Here is a 24,601-nt window from a genome sequence, read left to right as displayed (position 1 = left end):
AACCTCTCCAGAGTCTGGAAGCTGAGCTACTTTTTTTGCTTTTCTTCATCTTTCCAACCCTCACTTATCACTTTGCATATTCTTGGAATTTTTTTTTAATGTTTATTTTTGAGAGAGAGGGAGGGAGGGAGGGAATGAGCAGGGGAGGGGCAGAGGGAGAGAGAGAGAGAGGGAGAGGGAGAGAGAATCCCAAACAGGCTCCACGCCATCAGTGCAGAGCCTGATGTGGGGCTCAAACTCATGAACAGTGAGATCATGACCTGAGTCAAAATCAAGAGTCGAATGCTTAACCAGCTGAGCCACCCAGGCGCCCCTGGAATTTTCTTTAAAATCTCCTTTCTTCCGATAGCCACTTTCTAGTCTCACTTTGATTTTAATGAGGTCTCAGGAAGAAGAGATAATTTACTTAGTCTACTACTATATTTTTTTAAGTTAAAAAAATTTTTTTAGAGTTATATCTGTTTTTTTCCTTGACTCTTAAGTGATGTTATGTTTTTTCTTACGTAATCTCTACATCTGATGTGGGGCTTGAACTCACAACCCCAAGATCGAGTCGCATGTTCCAGGCGCCCATAAATATTTTTGTTTCTCTAAGAGGCTAAAGACAGATTTCTTGCTTTTAGTAGATTAAAAAAAATCTAAGTAGGTCACGATTTTTAAAATTCAGCCACCCTTATATATAGCTCAAACACTAGCCACTTTTTAAAAGAACCCACTCTTTAGTCACAGAATTAACATTTTATTATTATTTATTTTAAACCGATTAAGAGTGGGTGCCTGGGTGGCTTGGTCGGTTGAGCGTCCGACTTCGGCTCAGGCCATGATCTCGTGGTTTGTGGGTTTGAGCCTTGTCTGGGGCTCTGTGCTGACAGCTTCAGATTCTGTCTCTCTCTCTGTCTCTCTCTCTCTCTCTCTCTCTCTCTCTGTCCTTTCCCCTCTCATGTGTTCTCTCTCTCTCCCTCTCCCTCTCAAAAAAAAACATTAAAAAAATTTTAACTTACTAAAAGAACCTAAAGGTTAGCCCTCTTTTACTGCAAATAACTCCTAAATTATGTTTTAATCATTGTTTTTAAAAACTAGAATAAAGGAAATCTCTTGACTCAATCTATCTGTTTACATTATCACATACAATTGCATGCTACCCATTGATGAATAGTTAATTCATTGGCTTAGTGAAGAGATTAGAATCTGCCCTGTTAGAGAATATAGTACTGTATTTAAGCTGGTTTGTGTTGGAACCCTGAATAGAAGCTGAACTGCTGGGAGAAGAGCCAATAGCCTTCTGCTAAATGAATGGAGTCCAGATGACTCTTCCAAACCAGTTGTACTTGCTTTCCTATCCAGCTTCACATTCCAGGAAAGGATTTTTACTCATTAGGAGGTATATCCACAGCGTACTTTCCATTGACTCCAATGCCATCCACACTGGCTTTGGCAAATACTAAATGCAATTCTTGCCTCTGGAGGCTCCATAATCTTTAAACCACCAACAGCCACTGGACCTGGGTAGGTCTAACTGACCTGGCTGAGGTGCCACTTCACCAGCTTCCTCCTAATTCAGTGAACTTACAGATGCCAGCTGCCTAGCATTGAGCTTGCTACACAAATAAATTTAAGGACTCTGATTCTGATTCACCTTCAAGAGACCCCATGTGGCTCAGAAAAAGCTATGCTTCCAGGTTAAATATCACAATAAATGTAACTTGGTTATACTTTAGACTTACTCATTAATAGGCACAAACTTGTATTAAAAAGGAAATAAAACTTGTCATATGTTTTCAAACACAGTAATACTAAATGACTAAGAATGAAGGGATGGTAAAAGGTGTATCCAGCAAATACTAATCAAAAGAAAACTTGGATAGTAATTATAATATTAAACAAAATAGAATGTAGGTGAAAAGCATTTAGGAGGGACAAGAGGGACATTTCATATTGATAAAAGAGACAGTCTATCAAGATATACAGTGGTCATGAACTTATGTGCACCTACCAGACTTCATCTATATAAATCAAAATTGGCAGAGTTAGGGGGAAAAGTTGACAAATCTATAGCCATATTGAAGACTTTAAAACATCTCATCTAGAAACTGATAGAAAAGGCTACAAACAGTAGGAAAAATAGAAAGATTGAGTGATACCGTCAGCAAGGTTGATCAAACAGTTATATATGAAGAGAGAACCTTGCTTTCAACAAAGAATATGTAATTTTTGGGGCGCCTGGGTGGCGCAGTCGGTTAAGCGTCCGACTTCAGCCAGGTCACGATCTCGCGATCCGTGAGTTCGAGCCCCGCGTCGGGCTCTGGGCTGATGGCTCAGAGCCTGGAGCCTGTTTCCGATTCTGTGTCTCCCTCTCTCTCTGCCCCTCCCCCGTTCATGCTCTGTCTCTATCTGTCCCAAAAATAAATAAACGTTGAAAAAAAAAATTAAAAAAAAAAAAGAATATGTAATTTTTTTCAAGCACACATGGAAGAATTATAAAATCCCAGCTATATAGTAAGCTATAAACAAAGTATTAAAAATTCTAGAGCAGCAATAATATAGACTACAGATCTTCCTCAACCTATGATGGGGTTATATCCTGATAAACCCCCTCATAAATAGAAAATGCTTTTAATACACTTAACCTCTTGAACATCAAGTAGCTTAGCCTAGCCTACCTTAAACATGCTTAGAACCTTTACATTATAGCGTACTGTTGGGCAAAATCATCTCCTACACAGCCTATTTTATTTTATTTTAAATGTTTTTATTTTATTTTTGAGAGAGAGGGAGACACAGAATGTGAAGCAAACCCCAGGCTGTGAACTGTCAGCGCAGAGCCCGATGCGGGGCTCGAACTCACGGACTGTGAGATCATGACCTGAGCGGAAGTCAGATGCTTAACCAACTGAGCTACCTAGGTGCCCCCTACAAAGCCCATTTTATAATAAAGTGTTGAATATCTCATGTAATTTATTGAATACTGGATTGAAAGTGAAAAACAGAATGGTTAAATGGGTACAGAATGGTGTGAGTGGTTGGTTGTTCACTCTCATGGAGCTGAGGCTCACTGTTTCTGTCCAGCATGACAAGAGAGTATCATACCACATATCGCTAACCAGGAAAAGATCAAAATTCAAGGTACAGTTTCTACAGAATGTGTATCACTTTTGCACCATCATCATCGAAAACTCGTAAGTCAGACCATCATAAGTTAGGGACCATCTGTATATATACTCTGACACATGCAGTAAGATTAGAAATCAACAATAAAGCCAGCTTGACAGAGAAACATGAATTTGGAAACAGAAAAAAATGTTCTAAATAATTCTTGAGTTGAACCACAAATCACAATAAAACTTAGTAAATAGAGCCGAACAATTGAAAGCACTTCACATCATCATGACTTATTGGGTACAGCTCATTCAGTTCTTTGAGCCAAAGAGGCTTTTATTGGAAAGCAAAATAGACATTAAGTAAACTAAGGAATCGATTCAAGAAGCCAAAAACAAAAACAAAAACAAAACAAAAAACACAGGATATACTCAACCTAAGAGGATGGAAATAACCAGGAGAAAAGGGCAGAAATTAATAGAGGAAAAGAGACATGATCAACAGAACCAAAAGTGGGTTACTTTTATTTTTGTAATAAAATAGACAGACCTTTTGCAGGACTTGTAAAGGAAATGAGAAAAGGCACCAAGTAAAAACAAAATAAGAAATAACCATAGAATATAATAGAGTCTTTTAAGAGAATGCTATATAGAGCCATTAACACAAAAATTTGAAAACTTTGATAAAAATTTTCTAGAAGTTACCCCAATTTACTTAAAAATTAGAAAATCTTTATATAGATTATTAATTTTTACCCAAATTGTTATCCACCCCACCAGCAAAAAAATACTAAGACTAATTGAACTTTGCCAAAATTTCCAAAATTACGTTTTTTCTCTTAAAGAACTATTTCAGAAAGGAATAACTACACCTCATAAGACTATTATAATCTTGATCAGTGATCAGCAAACTTTTCTGTAAAAGGCCAGATAATAAATACTTTAGACTTTAGAAGCCATATGGTATCTGTCACCAAATATCCAATTCTGCTGTCATAACATGAATGAGCCATACACAGTACTTAACATGAGTGAGCATGGCTATGTTCCAATGCAAGTTTGTTTATAGAAATCGATGGCAGGGGGCGCCTGGGTGGCTCAGTCCATTAGGCGTCTAACTTTGGTTCAGGTCATGATCTCGCGATTTGTGGGTTAGGGCCCCATGTTGGGCTCTGTGCTGACAGCTCAGAGCCTGGAGCCTGCTTTGGATTCTTTGTCTCCTCCTCTCTCTGCCCCTCCCATGCTCATGCTTTGTCTCTCTCTGTCTCTCTCTGTCTCAATAATAAATAAACGTTAAAAAAAATTTTTTTTTAAATCGATGGCAGGATAGATTTGGCCCATGGGTTATAGTTTGCTGGCCCCCGATCTTAATAATTAAAAGTAGAAAGAAGGCAGCTCTTTCTGTCCATGGGTCCTGTCCCGGTACTTTAATAAAACCACCCTTTTGCACCGGAAAAAAAAAGAAAAGAAAAAAAAGTAGAAAGGAGCCATAAATTCTCACTTATGAACTTGGATACAAAAATCCCAAGCAAAATAAGAGCAAATAGAATCTAAAGCTCTCTCAAGATACCACACAACTAAATTATCCCAAGAGTACAAGTCTTAGAGAATACATTTATGTAATTTACTTCATTAAGAGATTAAAATTATCATCTCAGTAAGTGAGGAAAAATTATTAAAATTCAATATCCAGGGATGCCTGGCTGGCTCAGTCAGCAGAGCATGCAACTCTGATCTTGGGTTGTGAGTTCAAGCCCCACATTAAGGGGTAGATTGTGCTTAAAATTTTTTTTTAAAATCTTTAAGATAAAATTTGGGATCCATTCATCTTGAAAGTTATTAGCAAACTAAAAATAAAAGGAAGCTCCTTAACCTGATAGAATGTCTAATAAAACCTGTGGTAAACATTATATTTTGAAACGGTCCGTGTTCCCAACAGACAGGGAAAAGGCAGTTATGTTTGCTATAAGGCTACCATTTAATATTGAACTGAGGTCCTAGCCACTGAAGTAAGACAGAAATATATACAAATTACAAATATTCCAAAGGAAGCTGCAGAGGTGCCTGAGTGGCTCAGTCGGTTAAGCGTCTGACTCTTGAGTTCGGCTCAGGTTATAATCTCACAGTTCAGTTTCTCGTCAGGCTCTGCGCTCTCTCTCCCTCTCTCTCTTCTCCATTCCCCACTCATGCGTGCATGGTGTCTCTCAAGTAATAAACTTTAAGAAAAAAAAAAGCAAAATTGTCATTATTTGAAGATGATGTCATTATTAACTTAAAAAACCAAAGGAACACAACAGAAACTAGTAGATCTAGTAAGAGCATTTAGAAAGGTTGTAAAACATAAGATTAATATGCAGAAACCAGCAGTGTTTCTTTAAAAACAGTAGGGGAGCCTGGGTGGCTCAGTCGGTTAAGCGTCCGACTGCGGCTCAGGTCATGATCTCACGGTCCGTGAGTTCGAGCCCCGCGTCGGGCTCTGTGCTGACAGCTCAGAGCCTGGAGCCTGTTTCAGATTCTGTGTCTCCCTCTCTCTCTGCCCCTCCCCTGTTCATGCTCTGTCTCTCTGTCTCAAAAATAAATAAACGTTTAAAAAAAAAATAAAAACAGTAATTGATTAGAAAATATGTGACTTTTAGGGGTGCCTGGGTGGCTCAGTTGGTTAAGCCTCAGACTTCAGCTCAGGTCATGATCTCATGGTTTGTGGGTTTGAGCCCCACGTCGGGCTCTGTGCTGACAGCTCAGAGCCTGGAGCCTGCTTCGGGTTCTGTGTCTCCCTCTCTCTCTGCCCCTCCCCTGCTCTCATGCATGCCTTCTCTCTCTCCCTCATAAATAAGTAAACATTTAAACATTTTAATTAAAAAAGGAGTTATGTAACTTTTAATATGGCATTCATAGCAATAAAACTAAACTAAAATGCCTTGCTGTAGACTAATAGAGTACAGGGCCTTTACACTAAAAATAATAAAACCTTCTGTTGAAGGAATGAAAAAAGACGTAAGTAAAGGGAGAGATACAGTCTGTTCTTGGATGAGAAGACTACATATTATAAAGGTATTTCTCAAATTAATCTAAAAATTCAATAATAAAACATCCCAAAAGGATTTTTCAGAGATCTGAAAAACTGATTTTTGAAATTTATATGGAAGAATAAAGGTACCAAAATGGCTTTGAAGTTTTTGAAAAAGAACGGAAGATAAAGCTGTATTAATTAAAACCATGTGATATTAGTATATAAATTAATAACTAGATTAGTAAAATAGAATGATCTGTATGGGTCTATTCTGGAGTATCCAGACTACTGGCTATTGGGGAATAAATTCCCCTATTAATTTTGGTGGATCATATTATAAAACTCTTCAAACTAGGGACGCCTGGGTGGCTCACTTGGTTGGGGGTCCGACTCTTGGTTTCAGCTTGGGTCAGAATCTTACAGTATGTCGGTTCAAGCCCCACATTGGGCTCTGTGCTAACAAGCAGAGCCTGCTTGGGATTCATTCTCTCTCTCTCTCTCTCTCTCTGCCTTACCCTGCTCTCTGTTTCTCTCTCTCAAAATAAATAAACTTGAAAAAACTTCAGAATGTTAGAAAAAATGTGGGAGACTAAAAGAATACTAAACAGGCAAAAGGAAAAGATAAGCAAAATCAGCAATATCTAATAAAACATGTTTAGCAAAGGACATTAGAAACGAAGATAGAAATAAGTCAGAGAAAGACAAATACTGTATGATTTCACTCATATATAGAATTAAATAACAAAGGGCAAAAAAAGAGAGAGACAAACCAAGAAACAGACTCATAACTATAGAGAACAAACAGGTAGTTATCAGAAGGGGGGTGGGAGGGGGGGGAAATAGGTGATGGGCATTAAAGAATACACTTAGTGTGATGAGCACTGAGTAACATATAGAATTGTTGAATCACTGTATTGTACACTTAAAACTAATATAACACTGTATGCTAACTATACTGGAATTGAAATTGAAAAACAATAAAATTTTTAAAAAATGAAGTTAAAGGACAAGTGTCAGATTGGGAGCATATATTTACCACAGAGATTAAGTGTTAAGAAGATATAATTTCTGGGGTGCCTGGGTGGCTCAGTCAGTTGAGCATCCGACTCTTGATTTCAGCTTGGGTCATGATCCCAGGGTTGTGAGATTGAGTTCTGTGCTGTGCATGGGGTCTGCTTGGGTCTCTCTCTCTCTCTCTCTCATACACACACAATCTCTCTCTCTCTCTCTCTCTCTCTTTCTTTTTCTCTCTTCTTCTCTTCCCCTCTCCACTGCTCATGTGCTCACTCTTGCTCTCAAATAAATTTTTTAAATATGTAATTTCTGAAGATCACTGCAATCATATAAGAAAAATGGATAAACAGTATGAATTCCCAGAAGAAATTTAAATGCCCACTAAACAGGAAAAAGTACACAGAAAACTTATGCAATATAATTTCACATTCATTATGTTGACTTTAAAAGGCTGACAACAAAAACCATCCTCTTGTTAAAGAGGAAACAAGAGTGATGGGAACTGGTACATTGCCTGTGTACTCAAATATACCAGGTAGTTATTGCCATATAAGAAACTATCCCAAAACTCAATGGCTTAAATTAGTTAAGTATTGATTATTACGGGGGCGCCTGGGTGGCTCAATCAGTTGAGCGTCCGACTTCAGCTCAGGTCATGATCTCAGAGCTTGTGGGTTCGAGCCCGACATCGGGCTCTGTGCTGACGGCTCGGAGCCTGGAGCCCACTTCGGATTCTGTGTCTCCCTCTCTCTGCCCCTAACCCACTCACATTCTGTGTCTGTCTCTCTCAAAAATAAATAAACATTAAAAAAAAATTTTTTTAAGTATTGATTATTACACACAGACCCATGGGTCTGCTTCTAGTGTCTACTCCGATGTCTGTGGCCAGCTCTGGGTTGAGTAGGCAGCTCTGCTGGTTTTAGCTGGGCTCTCACAGTGGGAGGTTAGCTGGCTCTAGGCTGCTTTGGAACACCCTCAGCTGAGACAGGTCTTTCATTTTTTTTTTTTTTTTTAATGTTTGTTTATTTTTGAGAGAGACAGAGACGGAGTGTGAGCAAGGGAGGGGCAGAGAGAGAGGGAGACAGATTCCGGAACAGGCTCCAGGTTCTGAGCTGTCAGCACAGAGCCCGGCACGGGGCTCGAACTCACGAACCGCGAGATCATGACCCGAGCGTGACGCTTAACCAACTGAGCCACCCAGGTGCCCCTTTCTTTCTTCAGGAGAGTAGCTCTCGTGGCGATGGCAGAGTTCCAAGAGAAAAAGTAGAAACTACGAGAACTCTTGAGGCCTAGGCTTGGAACTGGTATGCCATCCTTCTGCATTCTGTTGGCCAAAGCAAGTCATAAGGCCAGCCTTGTATAGGAGTAGGTTAATAGATCCTGTCTCTTGATAGGAAGAGCTGTAAAATTACATTTCAAAGGATGTGGATACAGGAAGAGGTGGGGAATTGCACTCATTTCTGCCACTGATGTACTGCATAGAAGAACTTGATAATATGTGGGAAAATTGGAGGTACCTATCATATGATGCAGAAACTCCCATACCTGGTAGGTAGCAAGGATATCTACAAGAAAGGTTTTGGGTTTGTTTTTGTTTTTTTGTTAAAAGTGTTTCTCATAATAGCAGGACTAAATGTCTAGCAACAAGTAAATGGATTAATTGTGGCAAATTCCTAAAGTAGAATACTGTTCAACAACTAAAATGAATTAACTAGAACTATATGTTTCAATATATCTAAGACTCAGAATCATGATACTGAGGGGAAAGGTTGCAGAAGATACTATCTTTTTTTTTTTTTTTTTTTTAAAGAGAGAGAGGGCAGGCACACATTTGGGGGGTGGGGGGCGAGCAGAGAGAGAGAGAGAAATCTCAAGCAGACTCTGTGTCCAATGTGGAGCCCAGCGGGGCTCAATCCCACGATCCTGGGACTGTGACCTGAGCCAGAATCAAGAATCAGGCCCTCAACCAACTGAGCCACCCAGTTGCCCCACCGTAATCCTTTTTTTTAATTGAGTAAAGAAACATACAGAAAACACTATTTACCGTGAATAGTGGGTATATACCTAAGTAGTACAAGTATAAAGACATGCAGGAGAATGATAAACACCAAATTCAGGTGAGTAGCTACCTCTGAGGGCTGGGGAGTACCCAAGAGGCCTCGGTTGTACCAACAGTTTTATTTATTTCTTTAAAAAGAAATACACAAAATGATACATTACCATTATTATTTTATTTACTTTTTTGATGTTTGAAATATTTCATTTAAAAAACAAAACAGGGGCACCTCGGTGGCTCAGTTGGTTAAGCGGCCAACTCTTGATTTCAGCTCCCGTCGTAATCTCACGGTCGTGAGATCAAGCCCTGCGTTGGGCTCCTCACTGGGCATGGAGCCTGCTGAAGATTCTCTCTCCCCCTCTCTCCGCCCCTCCTCTCTCTCTCAGAAGCAAAATACTCCGGGATGGGATATCACTGGACTTACTACAGTGGCTTCCCATCTGCTTTCATCTGTCTTCACTGTGATTCTTTCCTTCTGTAATTTAAGTTTGGCAGGTACCAGAAAGGTATGTGCATTAAGACAATATATTTGGGTTCATGGGTTTCCTCATACAGACACTTGCATTAGAGTCGCTCCCCTGAGCTCCTTTTGGGTCTGGGTTTATTGCTTTAATAGAGCAAGCTTTTCTACCACATTGCCCTTGAATGTTCAGAATCTTTGTTTTGGGATGCTCAGTCTTCCTCTGAGAGCTGCCTTCTAAATCAAAGGAAGTAGCAGGAAGCGTGCTGATACAGGACCGCAATACCTGACTAAAAAAGGGGCTTCGGCCATACTGGTAATTTTTCTCACGTGAGAAGTTCAGAAGCTGGACATTTCCCTCACTGCTTCAGCAGTTCAGCCACCTCAGGACTTTGGCTCGATTCTCATCGGTTCTCATCGATTCTCTTGCCCTCCCCCTTACAATCACAAGACGACTGACTGTAGCAGCTCCAAGTTTCAGGTCCCCGCTTCACAAGCAAGGTGTAGGGTTTCTTTTTGTGTAGCTCTTTTTATCATGGTGGGAAATCTTTCCCATAAGCCCCCAAGGGACATCTTCTCAGAAGCCATTGACCCAGAAGTGGGTCACGGCACACCCGGACCTGTCGCTGCAGAGGGGAGTGGAACTCCCTGCGCCATACCAGGAGGGCCACAGCCCTCATCTGAACGGGATCTGGGTCTTACTGGCAGCCAAGTGGAAGGAATGTCTGTGGGTTAGACATCCATCATGTCTGCCAGAATGTCCGCCTTACAGTGAAAAATAGCTTTCGGAAGGGGACGATCCGCTTTGTACCCCCCCAAACTAACGACAAAGCCAGACCATTTTAGGGGCACTCTCAAAGGCCCATCCATGCTAGTGCCTCTGCCGGAGTGTCGTGTACACACTCGGAGGGCTTACTGGAGTCAACCTGGTTGGTCCGTCCAATCTCAATAAAACACCCCACAGGGAAAAAAGACATCTGTGGGTTTTTTTTTTCTTTTTTCTTTTTAAAAGTAGGCAGTGGGACGCCTGGTGGCTCAGTCCGTTAAGCATCCGACTTCAGCTCAGGTCAGCGTCTCACGGTTTGGGGGTTCAAGCCCCACGTTGGGCTGTCAGCACAGAGCCCGCTTTAGATCCTCTGTCCCTTTCTCTCTCTGCCCCTCCCCTGCTCATGCTCGCTTGCTGTCTCTCATAAATAAATATTTTTTAAAAGAGGGTTTTCATTTTTTTTTTAACTAATTTATGTATTTTGAGAGAGAAAGGGAGGGAGAGAGGGAGAGAGAGGGAGAAAGAGAATCCCAAGCAGACTCCGCACCATCAGCGCAGAGCCCAGTGTGGGGCTCGAACTCAGAACCGTGAGATCGTGACCTGAACCAAAAACCGAGTCGGACGCCCAACCTGAGCTGCCCAGGCGCCCAATAAACATTTTTTAAAAATTAAAAAGTAGGCAGTTGCTCAAATTATTTTTGTTATCTAGACCTAAAGTGCTAGAAGTGATGTTTTATACTTTGAAGTTCAAGGAAGCACTTGCCTGCATATGGTTGAATAGCGAAGGGCAATAGATACTTTATTTAGAATTCTTACTACTAGCTAAGATGGGCTTTTAACTAAAGACTCTGCCTCTGGATTAGGGGCTTTTGACATGTGGATTGGAATTATAACTGCTTTTATATGATTTTAAGAAGAATGGGTTCATGCCAGCACGGACTAGACCAAACTTACATATGCCCCGAATCAGATCTATCCCCAATGTCTGAGCCAACTCTCTGTCTCATGTGACCCTGACACCTACCCCAACTCGTAGGCAAGAATCATGTGAGAGATAAAAATAACTCTCTCCTGTTGCTTGTGGCAGCGGTTGAGCGGGAGCTAGCTCAGAGTTAATTGGACTATGGAGAATCGTGAAAACGTTAAATAGTTGCAGTGAACTCTGTCTTGAAGGACCTTTGCCTCTGAGGAATCTCCCTCAGCACTGTGACTTTAAAGAACTGAAATCCTCTTTCTTACTTGAGAGGCACCTCCTCTTAAGGAAACTGCTGAATCTCAATTTAGAAGCTGGTAAACATAAGAACATTCCTTTGCTTTTCACCATAGAATCACTGGTAGGATCACCTTAGATAGAATTCTCCAAAGTGGAGGCACCTGAGTCGCTCAGTTGGTTAAGCGTCTGACTCTTGGCTTTTTGGCTCAGGTCATGATCTCATGGTTTGGTGAGTTCAAGCCCTGTGTCAGGCTCTGCACCGGGGGCACAGAGCCTGCTTGGGATTCTCTCTCTCCTTGTCTCTGTCTCTCCCCCACTCACACTGTCTCCGTCTCTCTCAAATAAATAAGATAAAATAAAACTTGAAAAAGAATTTTCCAAAGTAGATCCCTTAAATATTGGTATAAAACTGGAAACACAGAGACAAATAAAGCTATTGTTAATTTCTACAACTTGACACTTAATTAGAAGTGAAGAGAAATGTCACTGAAATTTAACTGTCCAGGTGTCAGCATTATTTAATTTACAGTAACCTTGATAAGAAAGCATCTGTTTTGGGGCGCCTTGGGTAACTCAGTTGGTTAAGCATCCAACTCTTAATCTCGGCTCAAGTCATGATCTCATGGTTTGTGAGGTCTAGCTCCATGTCAGGCTCTGTGCTGACAGTGTGGAGCCTGCTTGAGATTCTCTCGCTCCCTCTCTGCCCCTCTCCTGCTCGTGCATGCATATGCACATGCTCTCTGTGTCTCTCTCAAAACAAATACGAATTTTTTTTTTCAACGTTTTTTTTTAATTTATTTTTGGGACAGAGAGAAACAGCATGAATGGGGGAGGGGCAGAGAGAGAGGGAGACACAGCATCGGAAACAGGCTCCAGGCTCCGAGCCATCAGCCCAGAGCCTGACGCGGGACTCGAACTCACGGACCGCGAGATCGTGACCTGGCTGAAGTCGGACGCTTAACCGACTGCGCCACCCAGGCGCCCCAAATAAGAATTTTTAAAAATGCATCTGCTTTATAAAGAAAACTGTTTTTGTGTTTTTTCCAACTGCCTATGGCACAGTAAATCATAGATATATGTTGGTATTGAATGCAGAAGATACTGTTAAAAGTTTTAAATTATATTGAGTTGTCATAATATTAAATTAGTTGTGCCCTTAAAAATTGAAGGTCATTTTCTAAACTTTTGGTTTCTTTAAGAAAAAAAAATTAGGGGCACTTGGGTGGCTCAGTTAAGCATCCGACTCTTGATCTCAGCTCAGGTCTTGCTCTCAGGGTCCAAGCCCCACATTGGGCTCTGTGCCAGGCATAAAGCCTACTTTAAAAAATAGGGGCGCCTGGGTGGCTCAGTCGGTTGGGTGTCCAACTTCGGCTCAGGTCATGATCTCACAGTTCATGGGTTCAAGCCCCACGTCAGGTTCTGTGCTGACAGCTCAGAGCCTGGAGCCTGCTTCAGGTTCTGTGTCTCCCTCTCTCTGCCCCTCCCCTGTTCACACTCTGTCTCTATTTCAAGAATAAATAAACATTTAAAAAAAATTTTTTTAATAAAAAATAATTGAACCGTTAGAGAGAACTACTGAAGAGAACTCTTTCTCTACTTTGTGGAAGAGCAATGTGAATGATGGCCTGTGTGAACCTCTGTGAATCTCCTTACCCCCCTTCCTTCCCTCCCAGCCTGACAGCCTTGCCCTTAGTCGCTATCAGTGGGGACCTGTCACTGTGCAGGAGCACAGCTAAATTGGTCTGAGCTTTTGGGCTGCCTGGGATCAGCGTACAGAATTGGCTTTCTAGCCTAAGCTGGCCTGCCATCTTGTCCCACTTGTTCAGGCAGCTTCATTGGTTAATTCATGAAGTACAATCTAACTTCTTAGCTCGCCGTGGAGTGCAGTTATCTCTCAAAATGTAGAGAATCAGTTTAGTAGCACCTGGCTGGCTCAGTCAGTGGAGCATGTAACTCTTGATCTTGGGTTTGTGAGTTTGAGCCCTACACTGGATGTGGAAATTACTTTTAAAAAAATAATATATTTTTTAAAAGGTGGTTTTTTTGTGTTTTGTTTTGTTTTTTTTTTAATGTAGAGAATCAGTTTAAATAAGAAAGGGTAGACGTTTCTATTTGAGTAGACTCAAAAGCCACAGAGGGGAAAGAATGGGTAGGAGCTGAAACAAGCATGTTGGCAAGAGAAAGGAAAAGGATTCTTTGGCACATAAATAGCAAAAATTAATTTCAAAGTATAACCTACCTAGGAGTCTCGCCTTTAAATTGGCTTCTATTGTTTTTATTACTAAATATCTCTAGAGAACTTTTAGAGCACTCATTTTAAAGTTTTGTTCATTCTCTACAAACTTAATGAGCCCCTAATTTTTAGTTTATTGTACAAATAACATGGCAATGGTAATAGGAAATAAGTTACAGCATTCCCCAGGCATTTCTAGAGATTTCTCCTTCCCTTATTATCTCTCCCCACTTCTGCCCCTAGCATAGACAGATAAAAAAAATATAAAAAGCAAAAGCTAAAAAGACATAGCCTGGCTCAAAAGCAAGGTGGACACCATATCCACAGATCAGAAACAGTAGAAGTGCTGAATATCATGGAAGAGCTGCAGCCGGCCTGGCCTTGGGTGGTCAGACCCCTTGCAGTCGGGGGAGCCCAAGTTCCCAACGGAAAGGATACCAGGAGCTGAGACTTCCATTTTGAAAAAAAAATTTTTTATTTTTTAAAATTTTTAAACATTTTTTATTTTTATTTTGTTTATTTTTGAGAGAGAGAGAGAGAGAGGAGAGACAGAGCGCAAGTGGAGGATGGGCAGAGAGAGAGGGAGACACAGAATCCAAAGCAGGTTCCAGGCTCTGAGCTGTCAGCACAGAGCCCAATGCGGGGCTCGAACTCACGGACCATGAGATCATGACCCGAGCTGAAGTTGGACGCTCAACCGACTGAGCCACCCAGGCGCCCCAGGAGCTGAGACTTTTAGAAAGATGTGGGCCTGCGTAGAGAGGGGACACAGACCCAGTGCACACTAAAAGATGGAGCCAAACCACCCCCTAATTCCATGACTCTGCCTGTGGTATTCCCTGTGTCACCTTGGAGCAGGAGCCCTTAAACTGTCACTTTAAGACCAAGCTTTGGAGAGCTTGGTGAAAGCAGCCTCACAAGGAAGCTCTTCACTAATTGGAATATAAATTTACTTGAGATGAAGTGAATTTTGTAGCATGGCCTGACAAGGAACTGAAGTATGTTCAGGGTATTCAAAGTTAAAGAAAGAATAACTTCCGTTTTAAAAGAACAAAAAAAATCATGGAAACAAAGGCATACATAATGGAAACAGATACGTAAAGAACAGGTAGAAATGAGTAAAATCAAATGACTAGAGATGGGACAGCTCTAGTTTAGATTCAGTTGAAAAGAAAATTAAGTAATTGGAATAGACTGAAAAATTTATCTATGATGCATCAGAAAATCTTTTAAAAAATACCAAAGGGCCAATGGAAGATACAGAGTATATAAAGGCCTGCCACTGTGTAAAGTTGCCCCCTCCCTGTCACTGTTCTGTTCGTCACCTTGTCCTGCGCATCTCTGTCAATACCTGTCACTCACTAGCAGAATCACCACAGATGTGTATTTGTTGATTTACTCTTTACCGAGTTTCTATACAGTATGCGCTCTGTTTGGGGCATACTGTATAAAGACAGCCAAGAATAAGTAAGATAAGGATCTTGCTCTCGTGGGTCTTGTGTTCTAGCCTATTCATCACCATACCTGTGGCACATATGCTGTTATCTGGCTCAAATTAGCATTCAGTGTATTTGTTAAGGGAATGGATTAATTAATGAAGTAATTAATCTCTCAAAATACCTTCTGTGTGCCTTCATGGCCTTGATTATCTGCTGTGTTTGGCCAGCTTTGCAGTGGGGAGAGAGACGGGGAGGAGATGAGAGAAATCCTCCCTCCCCAGAGTACACCCTGCTCTTACCAGTCTGTGACACACAGGAAATACGGGTGACCTCCAGAGACCTGGAGTTCGCCTAACATGTGTCCTCTTGGTTTTTGATTCAGAATGAGACCAGCAATGTGAACAGTATTAATGTGTTAATTTTTCTTTTTCACTTTTCAGGCTGGAGTAAAAGGGACATTGGGAAGATTAGTTGGAATTTTTGAGGTAAGTCAGTTAAAATCTTTGGTGCAATTGGTATCATATTAGTAACCATATTGTGTTATGTGTATATATATATATATACATATATATACACATATATATACATATATACAATGTGTATATATATACATACACACATATACGCGCGCGCACACACACATATATATATACATGCATGTATACATGTATACATACATACATATCTTTGTCTTAGTCCATTTGGGCTGCTATAACAAAACAGTGGCTTATAAACAATAGAAATTGATTCCTCACAGTTCTGGAGGTTAGGAAGTCAAGGCACCAGCAGATTCAGTGTCTGGTGAGAACCACTTCCTGGTTCATAGTTACAGTTTCTCCTGTTATCCGAAAGTAGGGTGTTCGTATGCAACCTTTTGTAAGTTGAAGTGATAAGTGAATAAGCAATTAATTTATATGCAGACTTTTTTTTAGCATTTCCAGAACCAAATCAGTACCTCTCTCAGGCTTTTCTTATACCTCAGGACACATCTTGTTAACGGACGCGCAAAGTAAATCAAGATAAAGCACAGATGCTCACAGCCTCATTTCAAAGCCTTGGCGGCTTGATGAGGAAATGCCGAGTGTCGCTCTCGGGGAAGGAGTTTGGGGGTGCCGCTCCCCACGTTCCAGATGTGCACTGCTGTTCTCGTGGCTCGCTGCAACATAAATGCTAAATGGTGGTTTTGCTTTTCACCTCTTTTTTATAAAAGCAAAACTCCTCTTCGGATTTCTTTCAGTTAGCAGAAACGGGTACTAATGTAGGTCTTCCGTAAAAGTGAAGCGTCATACCTAGAACTTTTGAACAGCAGCACATTCCAGTAGCTGTCTCTCTACATGTTCTCACATGGCAAAAGAGGGAAGGTTGCTCGCTGGGGTCTCTATCATGGCACCAGTCCCATTTGTGAGGGTTAGCGCTCCTCACCTAATCCCCTCCCAAAGGCCCTCTCCTAATGCTATCCCATTGGGAATTAGGATTTGAGCCTCTGAATTGTGGGGGGGGCGTAAACATTCAGTCCGTTATAGTCTCAGTCTAGCATAGATGCTGTCTTTGTTTCACTGACTTTTCAAAACAAAGCAGCACCAGCAGAGAATAACTTGCTTTCTTCTTTAAACTCCCATAGTCTCCTCCAAATAGAATTATTTGTAAGTGCAGGCACACCTCAGAGATACTGCAGGTTCAGTTCCACACCACCGCAATAAAGCAAATATTGTGATAAAGCAGGTCAAATGTTTCTTTGTTTTTGGTCAGTGCATATAAAAGTTGTATTTACACAATACTGTAGTCTGTGAAGTGTATACATACACGTAGAGTACGTATGTTAACATATATACCTTTATTTAAAAATACTTTATTGCTGGGGCACCTGGGTAGCTCATTCGGTTAAACGTCTGACTCTTAGTTTCAGCTCAGGTCATGATCTCACGGTTTGTGAGTTCGATCCCTGCATCAGGCTTTGTACTGGCAGCATGGAGCCTGCTTGGGATTATCTCTCTCTCTGCCTCTCCCCCACCCACACGCACACGTATGCTCTTTCTCTCTCTAAATAAATAAACTTCAAACCCTTTATTGCTAAAAAATGCTAACCATTGTGAGCTTTCATCAAGTTAAGTTATGATTTTTTTGCCGGTGGAGGGTCTTGCCTCCATGTTGATGGCTGCTGACTGATCCAGGGTCATGGTTGCTGAGAGTTGGGGTGGCTGTGGCAATGCCTTAAAATAAGTTTGCTGCATCGATCGACTCTTCCTTTCATGAACAATATCTGTGTAGCAGGCAATGCTCTTTGTTAGCATTTTACCCACAGTAGAACTTCTTTCAAAATTGGAGTCAGTCCTCTCAAACCCTGCCACTGCTTTATCAACTACATTTATGGAATACTCTGAATCTTCTGTTATCATTTCAACAGTCTTCATAGCATCTTCACCACGGGTAGATCCCATCTCAAGAAATCACCTTCTTTGCTCATCCACGAGAAGCAACTCCTCATCTGTTAAAGTTTGATATGAGTTGGGCAGTCCTGGGTGGCTCAGTCAGTTAAGTGTCTGACTTCGGCTCAGGTCACAGTCTCGCGGTTCGTGAGTTCGAACCCCACATCGGGCTGTGCGCTAGTGGTGTGGAGCCTGCTTGGGATTCTCTCTGCCCCATCCCCACTTGCGCTCTCTCTCTCAAAATAAATAAATAAATGGGACACCTGGGTGGCTCAGTCAGTTAAGCGTCCTACTTCGGCTCAGGTCATGATCTCACAGTTTGTGAGTTCCAGCCGCACGTCGGGCTCTCTGCTCACAGCTCCGAGCCTGGAGCCTGCTTTGGCTTCTGTGTCTCCCTCTCTCTCTGCCCCTCCCCTGCTCTCACTCTGTCTCTGTCTCTGTCTCTCTTGTCTCTCTCAAATTAATTAATTAAAAAATTAAAGAAATAAAGAAGATGTTTAAATAAATAAGTAAAGTTTTAAAAAAAAGTTTGATAATGAACTTGCAGCAGCTCAGTCCCATCTTCAAACTCCACTTCTGATTCTAGTTCTCTAGCTGTGTCCACCATATCTTCAGTTATTTCCTTCACTGAAGTCTTGAACCCCTCAAAGTCCTTCACAAAGGTTGGAGTCAACTTCTTCCACACTCCTGTTAATGTTGGTATTTTTACCTTTTTCCATGAATTACCAGTGTCCTCGAGGGCATCTAGAATGGTGAATCCTTTCCAGAAGGTTTCCAGTTTACTTTGGTCAGATCCATCAGAGGAATCACTGTCTATGGCAGCTGTAGCCTTATGAAATGTATTTCTTAAATAGTAAGGCTTGAAAGTTGAAGTCGCTCCTTGACCCATAAGCTGTGGGATGGATGTTTTGTTAGGCATGGAAACATTAATCTCAGTGTCCATCTCCATCAGAGCTCTTGAATGACCAGGTGCACTGTCGATGGCAGTAATATTTTGAAAGGAATCTTTTTTTTTTTTTTCTGAGCAGGCGGTCTCAGCAGTGGGCTTAAAATATTCAGTAAACCATGTTGGAAACAGATGTGCTGTCATTCAGTCTTTGTTCCATTTATAGAGCACAGGCAGGGTAGATTTAGCAGAACTTTGAAGGGCCCTAGGATTTTTGGAATGGTCATTGACCATTGGCTTCAACTTTGAGTCACCAGCTACCTCTAAACAGAGAGTCAATCTGTCCTTTAAAGCTTTGAAGCCAGGCATTGACCTCTCTAACTATGAAAGTCCTAGGTAGCATCTTTTTCCAATAGAAGGTTGAAAATCTGTTGTTGAGTGCAGTCACCTTCATGACTGATTTTAGCCGGACCTTCTGGATAACTTGCTGCAGCTTCCACATCAGCACCTGCCGCTTCCCCTTGCGCTGTGGTGGGAGGGAGACGGCGTCTTTCCTTAAACTTCATCAACCAAGGCTTTCTTCTGCAGCGTCCCCACCTCTCTCAGCCTTCATAGAATCGAGAGTTAGGGCCTTGCTCTGGAATAGGCTTCGGCTTCCGGGAATGTTACAGCTTCTTTGATCTTCTATCCAGACCACTCCAACTTTCCCCATATCGACAATAAGGCTGTTTGGCTTTCTTGTCGTGTGTGTGTTCAGTGGAGTAACACTTTTGATTTCCTTCAAGAACTTTTCCTTTGCGTTCACAAGTTGGCTAACTTGTACAAGTGGCCTAGCTTTCAGCCTTTTTTGGCTTTCCACATGCCTTCCTCACTGAGCTTAATCATTTCTAGCTTCTGATTTAAAGTGAGAGTAAGAGACACAATTCTTTCTCTCCCTTGAACATTTAGAGGCCACTGTGGGGTTATTGATTGGCCTAATCTTAATTTTGTTGTGTCTCAGCAAATAGGGAGACCCAAAGAGAGGGAGGATGACAGGGAGGGACAGGAATGGCCGGTCAGTGGAGCAGTCAGAGCACACACATTTGTCAGTTAAGTTCACTGTCTTACAGGAGTGTCGTTTGTGGCACCCAAAACAATTACAATAGTAACATCAAAAATTATTGATCACAGATCACCATAGCAAATATAATAATAATAAAAAGTCTGAAACACTGTGAGACTTACCAAAAGGATAGACACGAAGTGAGCAAGCACTGTTAGAAGAATGGCACCTATGGGCTTGCTCCATGCAGCGTTGCCGTAGACGTTCGAGTCGTAAAAAAGCAGTCGCTGTGAAGCACAATGAAAGAAGGTATGCCCGGATTACTTATCCCGTCCCTACCTCTCTTCCTCTTCTCTCAGGGTGTGAGGAGGGCAGATAAGTGTAGAGAAGACAGGAGGAAAAAGAAGATCCGAGTCACTATCGCAGAGGTGGAAGAAACAAGGAAATAGGCCGGGGTAGAGGTTTGGAGGGAGGCGGAAGCAAGTGAGAAATTGGGAATAGAGATGAGCAAGGTTAGCAGAAGGGGAGATGCGTGACGTCAGAGCTCGCTTGTACTGATAGAACCCCCGCCACCCGCAGCCTCTTCTCCTTCTTGTGTTTCAGCGAGTTAAATTTACTTGGTGCCTTTTGCATGAGAGATCACAAACTTCATTCTCACAGCATTCCTGTGAGGTTGTACTGAGGGGAAAGGAAAAGAAAAAAGAGATTAAAGCCTCGGCTTTAGAAGCCCAGCCAAAGAGCACAACCTTAAATGCAAGTGTGGCCTGTTCTAAATAGGCCATCTGGCACCATTCCCTGTATGATTGATTGTAGGACAATTAAAAGTGAAAGGAATCCTTGTATCTGTGCTCTGGACATATGGCTAAGAGTGTGTTTCACTTAAGTAATCTCAGCTCTCTAAGGGAAAGCTGTTTCTCTGTCCTCTCTTTGCCCTTCAGAACCAGGAGAGGAAGCACAGAACGTATGTCTATGTGCTCGTTGTCACAGAAGTGCTGGAAGACTGGGAAGATTCAGTTAACATTGGTAAGTTGTCCCCAGATAGCCTCCAAAATGCTCCCCACAATGGGCCCTGGCCCACAGGTCATCACCCAGAGCCAGAAGCGAGCCTGATAAAAGAAATAATAGAAGGATACGTTTAATGACACAAACATGTCCATTTTGAACTTGTGAAAGTTAGTATTTTGAAGTGGGTAAAAGGGAGTTGAAGTTGGGTACGTGGTCCACAAATAGAAACATAGCACGTAAAAATAAGAAAAGACTGTTTCTAAAGTCGAATCGGACCCTCCTCAGCAGGTACCGACCCTCCTCCACAATGCTGGCCACGAAACCCCGCTGAGAGCAGACCCTCGGTTGTTCCTTATGATGATGCTTGTTCACATGGTTGGGGAAAGCTGTTGGTTTGGCAGGGTGAGCCTCTCCCTCCAGAGTCATTTAATAGACACAGAGTCTTGGGAGTAGTTTCCAGTGTTACTCCTATTACCCTTTGGGTGCCCCTGCCTTTCTCCTAAGGAGCCGTTTTCTTTGATCTCTCAAATCACTATTGGATGTGTATCTTTTGAACTAAAAACATAGGTGATCTAATGGTCGGTTCATGGTTTAATCTTTTGCCTCTAAAGGAAAGTATATTCTAGAAAAGTGTAATATTAATTTAACAACGTCTGTTATAATCGGCAAACGGATAAACTTCACTTGCTAGAACCTCTCCCTTTATTGTGTGTATGCGCTTTGCCACCATGGCCCTCACACTGCTGATCGGGGCATCTCACAGCCCTTCAGCTTTTAACGGCTTCGTATCTGGTAAGGATGCAGTATGCTTAAGTAAATAAATTCAGTGGGGGGTTATTAAAAATAGACTCCTTGACAGCCAGTGCTAGGGCTTTAAAAGGAGACAGAGATGAGTGTGGTGTGGCCCTGTCCTCAGAGCACTCTGTCAGGCGGGAGTCACACACTTGTGAGAGGAATTTTCAAGGTACCATTGCTCTATTAATATCCAACAAGCCTTTCACCTTGTACTACTTCTGAGAACTGAAATAATGAAATAATCTAAAATATGGAGGCTAAATCTGCAAGCCTTCCTTCCAGTGAGCCTTTTCCAGGTGGAAATTGGGTCTTAAACGGACACCTCCGTGAAGGATAAGTGAGCTAAGGCACACTCGTCTGATGGACTGTCACGCAGCTGTTAAACGCGGACTTACGAAAGCTAGCGTACCACGGGGAGGTGCTTATGAATTGGTGTTGGTGAGTGAGGAAAGCAGGGTACCGACCGATACACACATGACTTAGAGCTACTTTAAATAGGAATTTGAAATGAAAACAAAAACGAGGGACTGGCTTTGACCTACAGAATTGGCAGTGACGAAAGACAAGGTAGCAGTGCTGGCGGGGTGGGTGAGAACGGCATCCCAGCACACACAGGCAGCCCTGGGGCTCGGGATGGTCTTTCTGGAAAGCAGTTTGGCATTACAGGTCACAAGGTCTTCGGAGCCCAAATGTTTTATTCATCTCAGTTCTAGGCATCTTCCCCTGGGAGGTAAAAAGAAAAACAGATAAAGTGTTTTTTTTTTTAATTGTAGCATGATTTATAACAACTAAAATCGCAGACCGTTGATGTCCAGTGATGGGGACGCGGTTGCGTGAATGGCAGCACGTCCATGTTGGATGTTATGATGTAGTGCAGCCATTAAATGTCACGTTTGGCATAACCTAGGAGAGCGCTCCAGAAACGGCGTGAAGTAAAAAAAGAAGTAATAACAATACTGATCATAAGCAAGCTCTTAACAGCATGTGCTGTGTGCCAGGTCTTGTTCAGACGGCTTACATATTAATCCTCACAGCAGACTTGTGAGATAGGTGCACTGTCCCTACAGATGAGGAAAGTGGGGCACAGCTCAGTACCTAGTGCAGCCACTTATGCCAAACTGACAGTTCATGAGAGCCAGTGATGCGATGGGAGCCCAGCAGATTCGCTCCAGCAGCCATGTGTCCAACCACAGCACTCTTACTAGAGCTTCTCGGGATTCGGGGCATCTTAAAAGCATGATCCCAGTTACAGCTGTCAAGCGCAGTGCCTTCTTCCAGTTCGATGAAGGAAAAGCAAAAGGCACTAAAATATTTAGAGTAGTCCTTTCTGGTTTATAATGTTAACGGGTAATTTCCATATTCTTCATACTTTCTTCCATTTTCCAATTTTAAGCAATCCTCTTTTACTGTGAGAGAAAAAATAAAGGATTTTAAAACACGAATTTGGGCGGGGGGGCGGGGGGGGAGATAAGATAACAGACTGAAAGGTTAATAGTGATGGTGTTCTTTTCTTAAAAATACTTTGTAATATGTTAATACATAACTCTTAAACGCAAATTTTTTTTTCAACGTTTATTTATTTTTGGGACAGAGAGAGACAGAGCATGAACGGGGGAGGGGCAGAGAGAGAGGGAGACACAGAATCGGAAACAGGCTCCAGGCTCTGAGCCATCAGCCCAGAGCCTGACGCGGGGCTCGAACTCACGGACGGCGAGATCGTGACCTGGCTGAAGTCGGACGCTTAACCGACTGCGCCACCCAGGCGCCCCTTAAACGCAAATTTTAAATGAACATCTGATTGATGACAAGCAGCCATCCTAATAATTCTGGAAGCTGACGCTCATGTTGAGTTTTGCAGGAGGTGGGGATGCTGGCTGCGCCTCCGGAGTGTACGTGCAGGCCGAGCAAGGCCCAGAGGCCCAGCAACGCAGGAAGAGACCACGAGCAGCAGCTCTCTCTGGAGGGCGCGGTGTACCGTTAGCCCCTCACTCTTCAGATGTCAGCATTGCACATGGTCTCTTTCCTGCATCTGACACCCGTAGTGTTGGAGGCATAGAAGCGGGCTTGCGTTGTTCTTGTAAGATAAGAGAGTAAGGAAAACTAGCTCTGTAACGCATCGTCTTAAAGTGTTGATAACCATTGGCTTTCCTGTTTTCATCTGCATTTTCTCCAGAGTTCTAAGATCAGAAACTTTTTGTCGCTTCCCTTTTGTGCTGATTTTTTTTTTTCTCTCTCTCTGCCTCCACAGGAAGGAAGAGGGAATGGTTTAAAATAGAAGATGCCATAAAAGTGCTTCAGTATCACAAACCGGTGCAGGCATCGTATTTTGAAACGTTGAGGCAAGGCTACTCAGCCAACAACGGCACCCCGGTCGTGGCCACCACGTACTCGGTTTCTGCTCAGAGCTCGATGCCAGGCATCAGATGACTGAAGGCTTCGTGTAAGAGGAATGGAAATTGGAAACTAGACTGAAGTGCAGATCTCCCCTCCCCTGCTCTTTTCACCTCTCCTCACAGGCCTCCTCTTCAATAAGACATGATGGGCGGCAGAGAAAGGGTTTATTGATGATGTTGCTGTTTGGTGTTAAGTGATGGGCTTTTTCTTCTCTTTTTATGGAGGGGGGCGGGGGGATGGGCATGTAATTTGTAAGTACTTTGGTGCATGATCGGTCCCTCCCTTTTCACACCCCCACAATTGTCTGAGGAGACAAACAGCCTTCCCTCTGCCTTGGATTCTGAAGTGTTCCTGTTTGTCTCATCCCAGCCCTGGCCAGACATTTTTCTTTGATTTTTAATTTTTTTTTTATTAAAAAGATACCAATATGAGATGACACCTTTCAAGAATTTGTCCTGTACTGCGCTGTTCAGTCCAGTAGGTTGGTCACTTCCACTGCAGGATACATTTATCTACACATTATATACTGGGCATATAATATGTAAATAAATGACTTTTAGAAGAGGAATTTAACCATTTAATTTTTCAAGGTTTGGTCTTGTTTTTTAAATTCGGGGTGTTTCTGGAATGGAGAGCCTCGGAGTTAATTTACCTTTTTGTTTTTGATGCTAGTGGCTAGGTAAGTTTCCCTGTCCGCTCCCCTTTCCCCAGTCACTGACTGTAGTTCTATAGGGTACGGAGAGTTTAGCTACCTTCCTAGTGCTCCC

At 42.2% G+C, this 24,601-nt stretch overlaps 1 protein-coding gene and 1 long non-coding RNA gene across 3 annotated transcripts in view; one reads left to right on the top strand and one right to left on the bottom strand.

Moving 5' to 3' along the window:
* The window catches only part of NUDT3 (nudix hydrolase 3), a 127,382-nt gene extending 102,980 nt beyond the window's left edge, over window positions 1-24,402 (top strand). For both annotated transcript variants that reach the window (XM_040473244.1, XM_040473243.1), the window contains exons 3-5: window positions 15,727-15,771; window positions 20,579-20,663; window positions 23,689-24,402. In XM_040473244.1, the coding sequence (XP_040329178.1) occupies window positions 15,727-15,771; window positions 20,579-20,663; window positions 23,689-23,867 (309 nt within the window). In that variant the 3' untranslated portion in view covers window positions 23,868-24,402. The remainder of the gene's footprint in view (window positions 1-15,726; window positions 15,772-20,578; window positions 20,664-23,688) is intronic.
* Window positions 24,403-24,493: 91 nt separating this feature from the next.
* The window catches only part of LOC121029317 (uncharacterized), a 245-nt gene continuing 137 nt past the window's right edge, over window positions 24,494-24,601 (bottom strand). The window contains exon 2 of the long non-coding RNA XR_005789679.1: window positions 24,494-24,586. This is a non-coding gene — a long non-coding RNA (uncharacterized LOC121029317). The remainder of the gene's footprint in view (window positions 24,587-24,601) is intronic.

This window comes from Herpailurus yagouaroundi, unplaced genomic scaffold, assembly GCF_014898765.1.
Source record: "Herpailurus yagouaroundi ecotype Mexico unplaced genomic scaffold, PumYag 139, whole genome shotgun sequence".
NCBI classification, from domain to species: domain Eukaryota; kingdom Metazoa; phylum Chordata; class Mammalia; order Carnivora; family Felidae; genus Herpailurus; species Herpailurus yagouaroundi.
The sequence above is the reverse complement of the archived record's forward strand: the minus strand, read 5'-3'. Positions and strand labels throughout refer to the sequence as shown.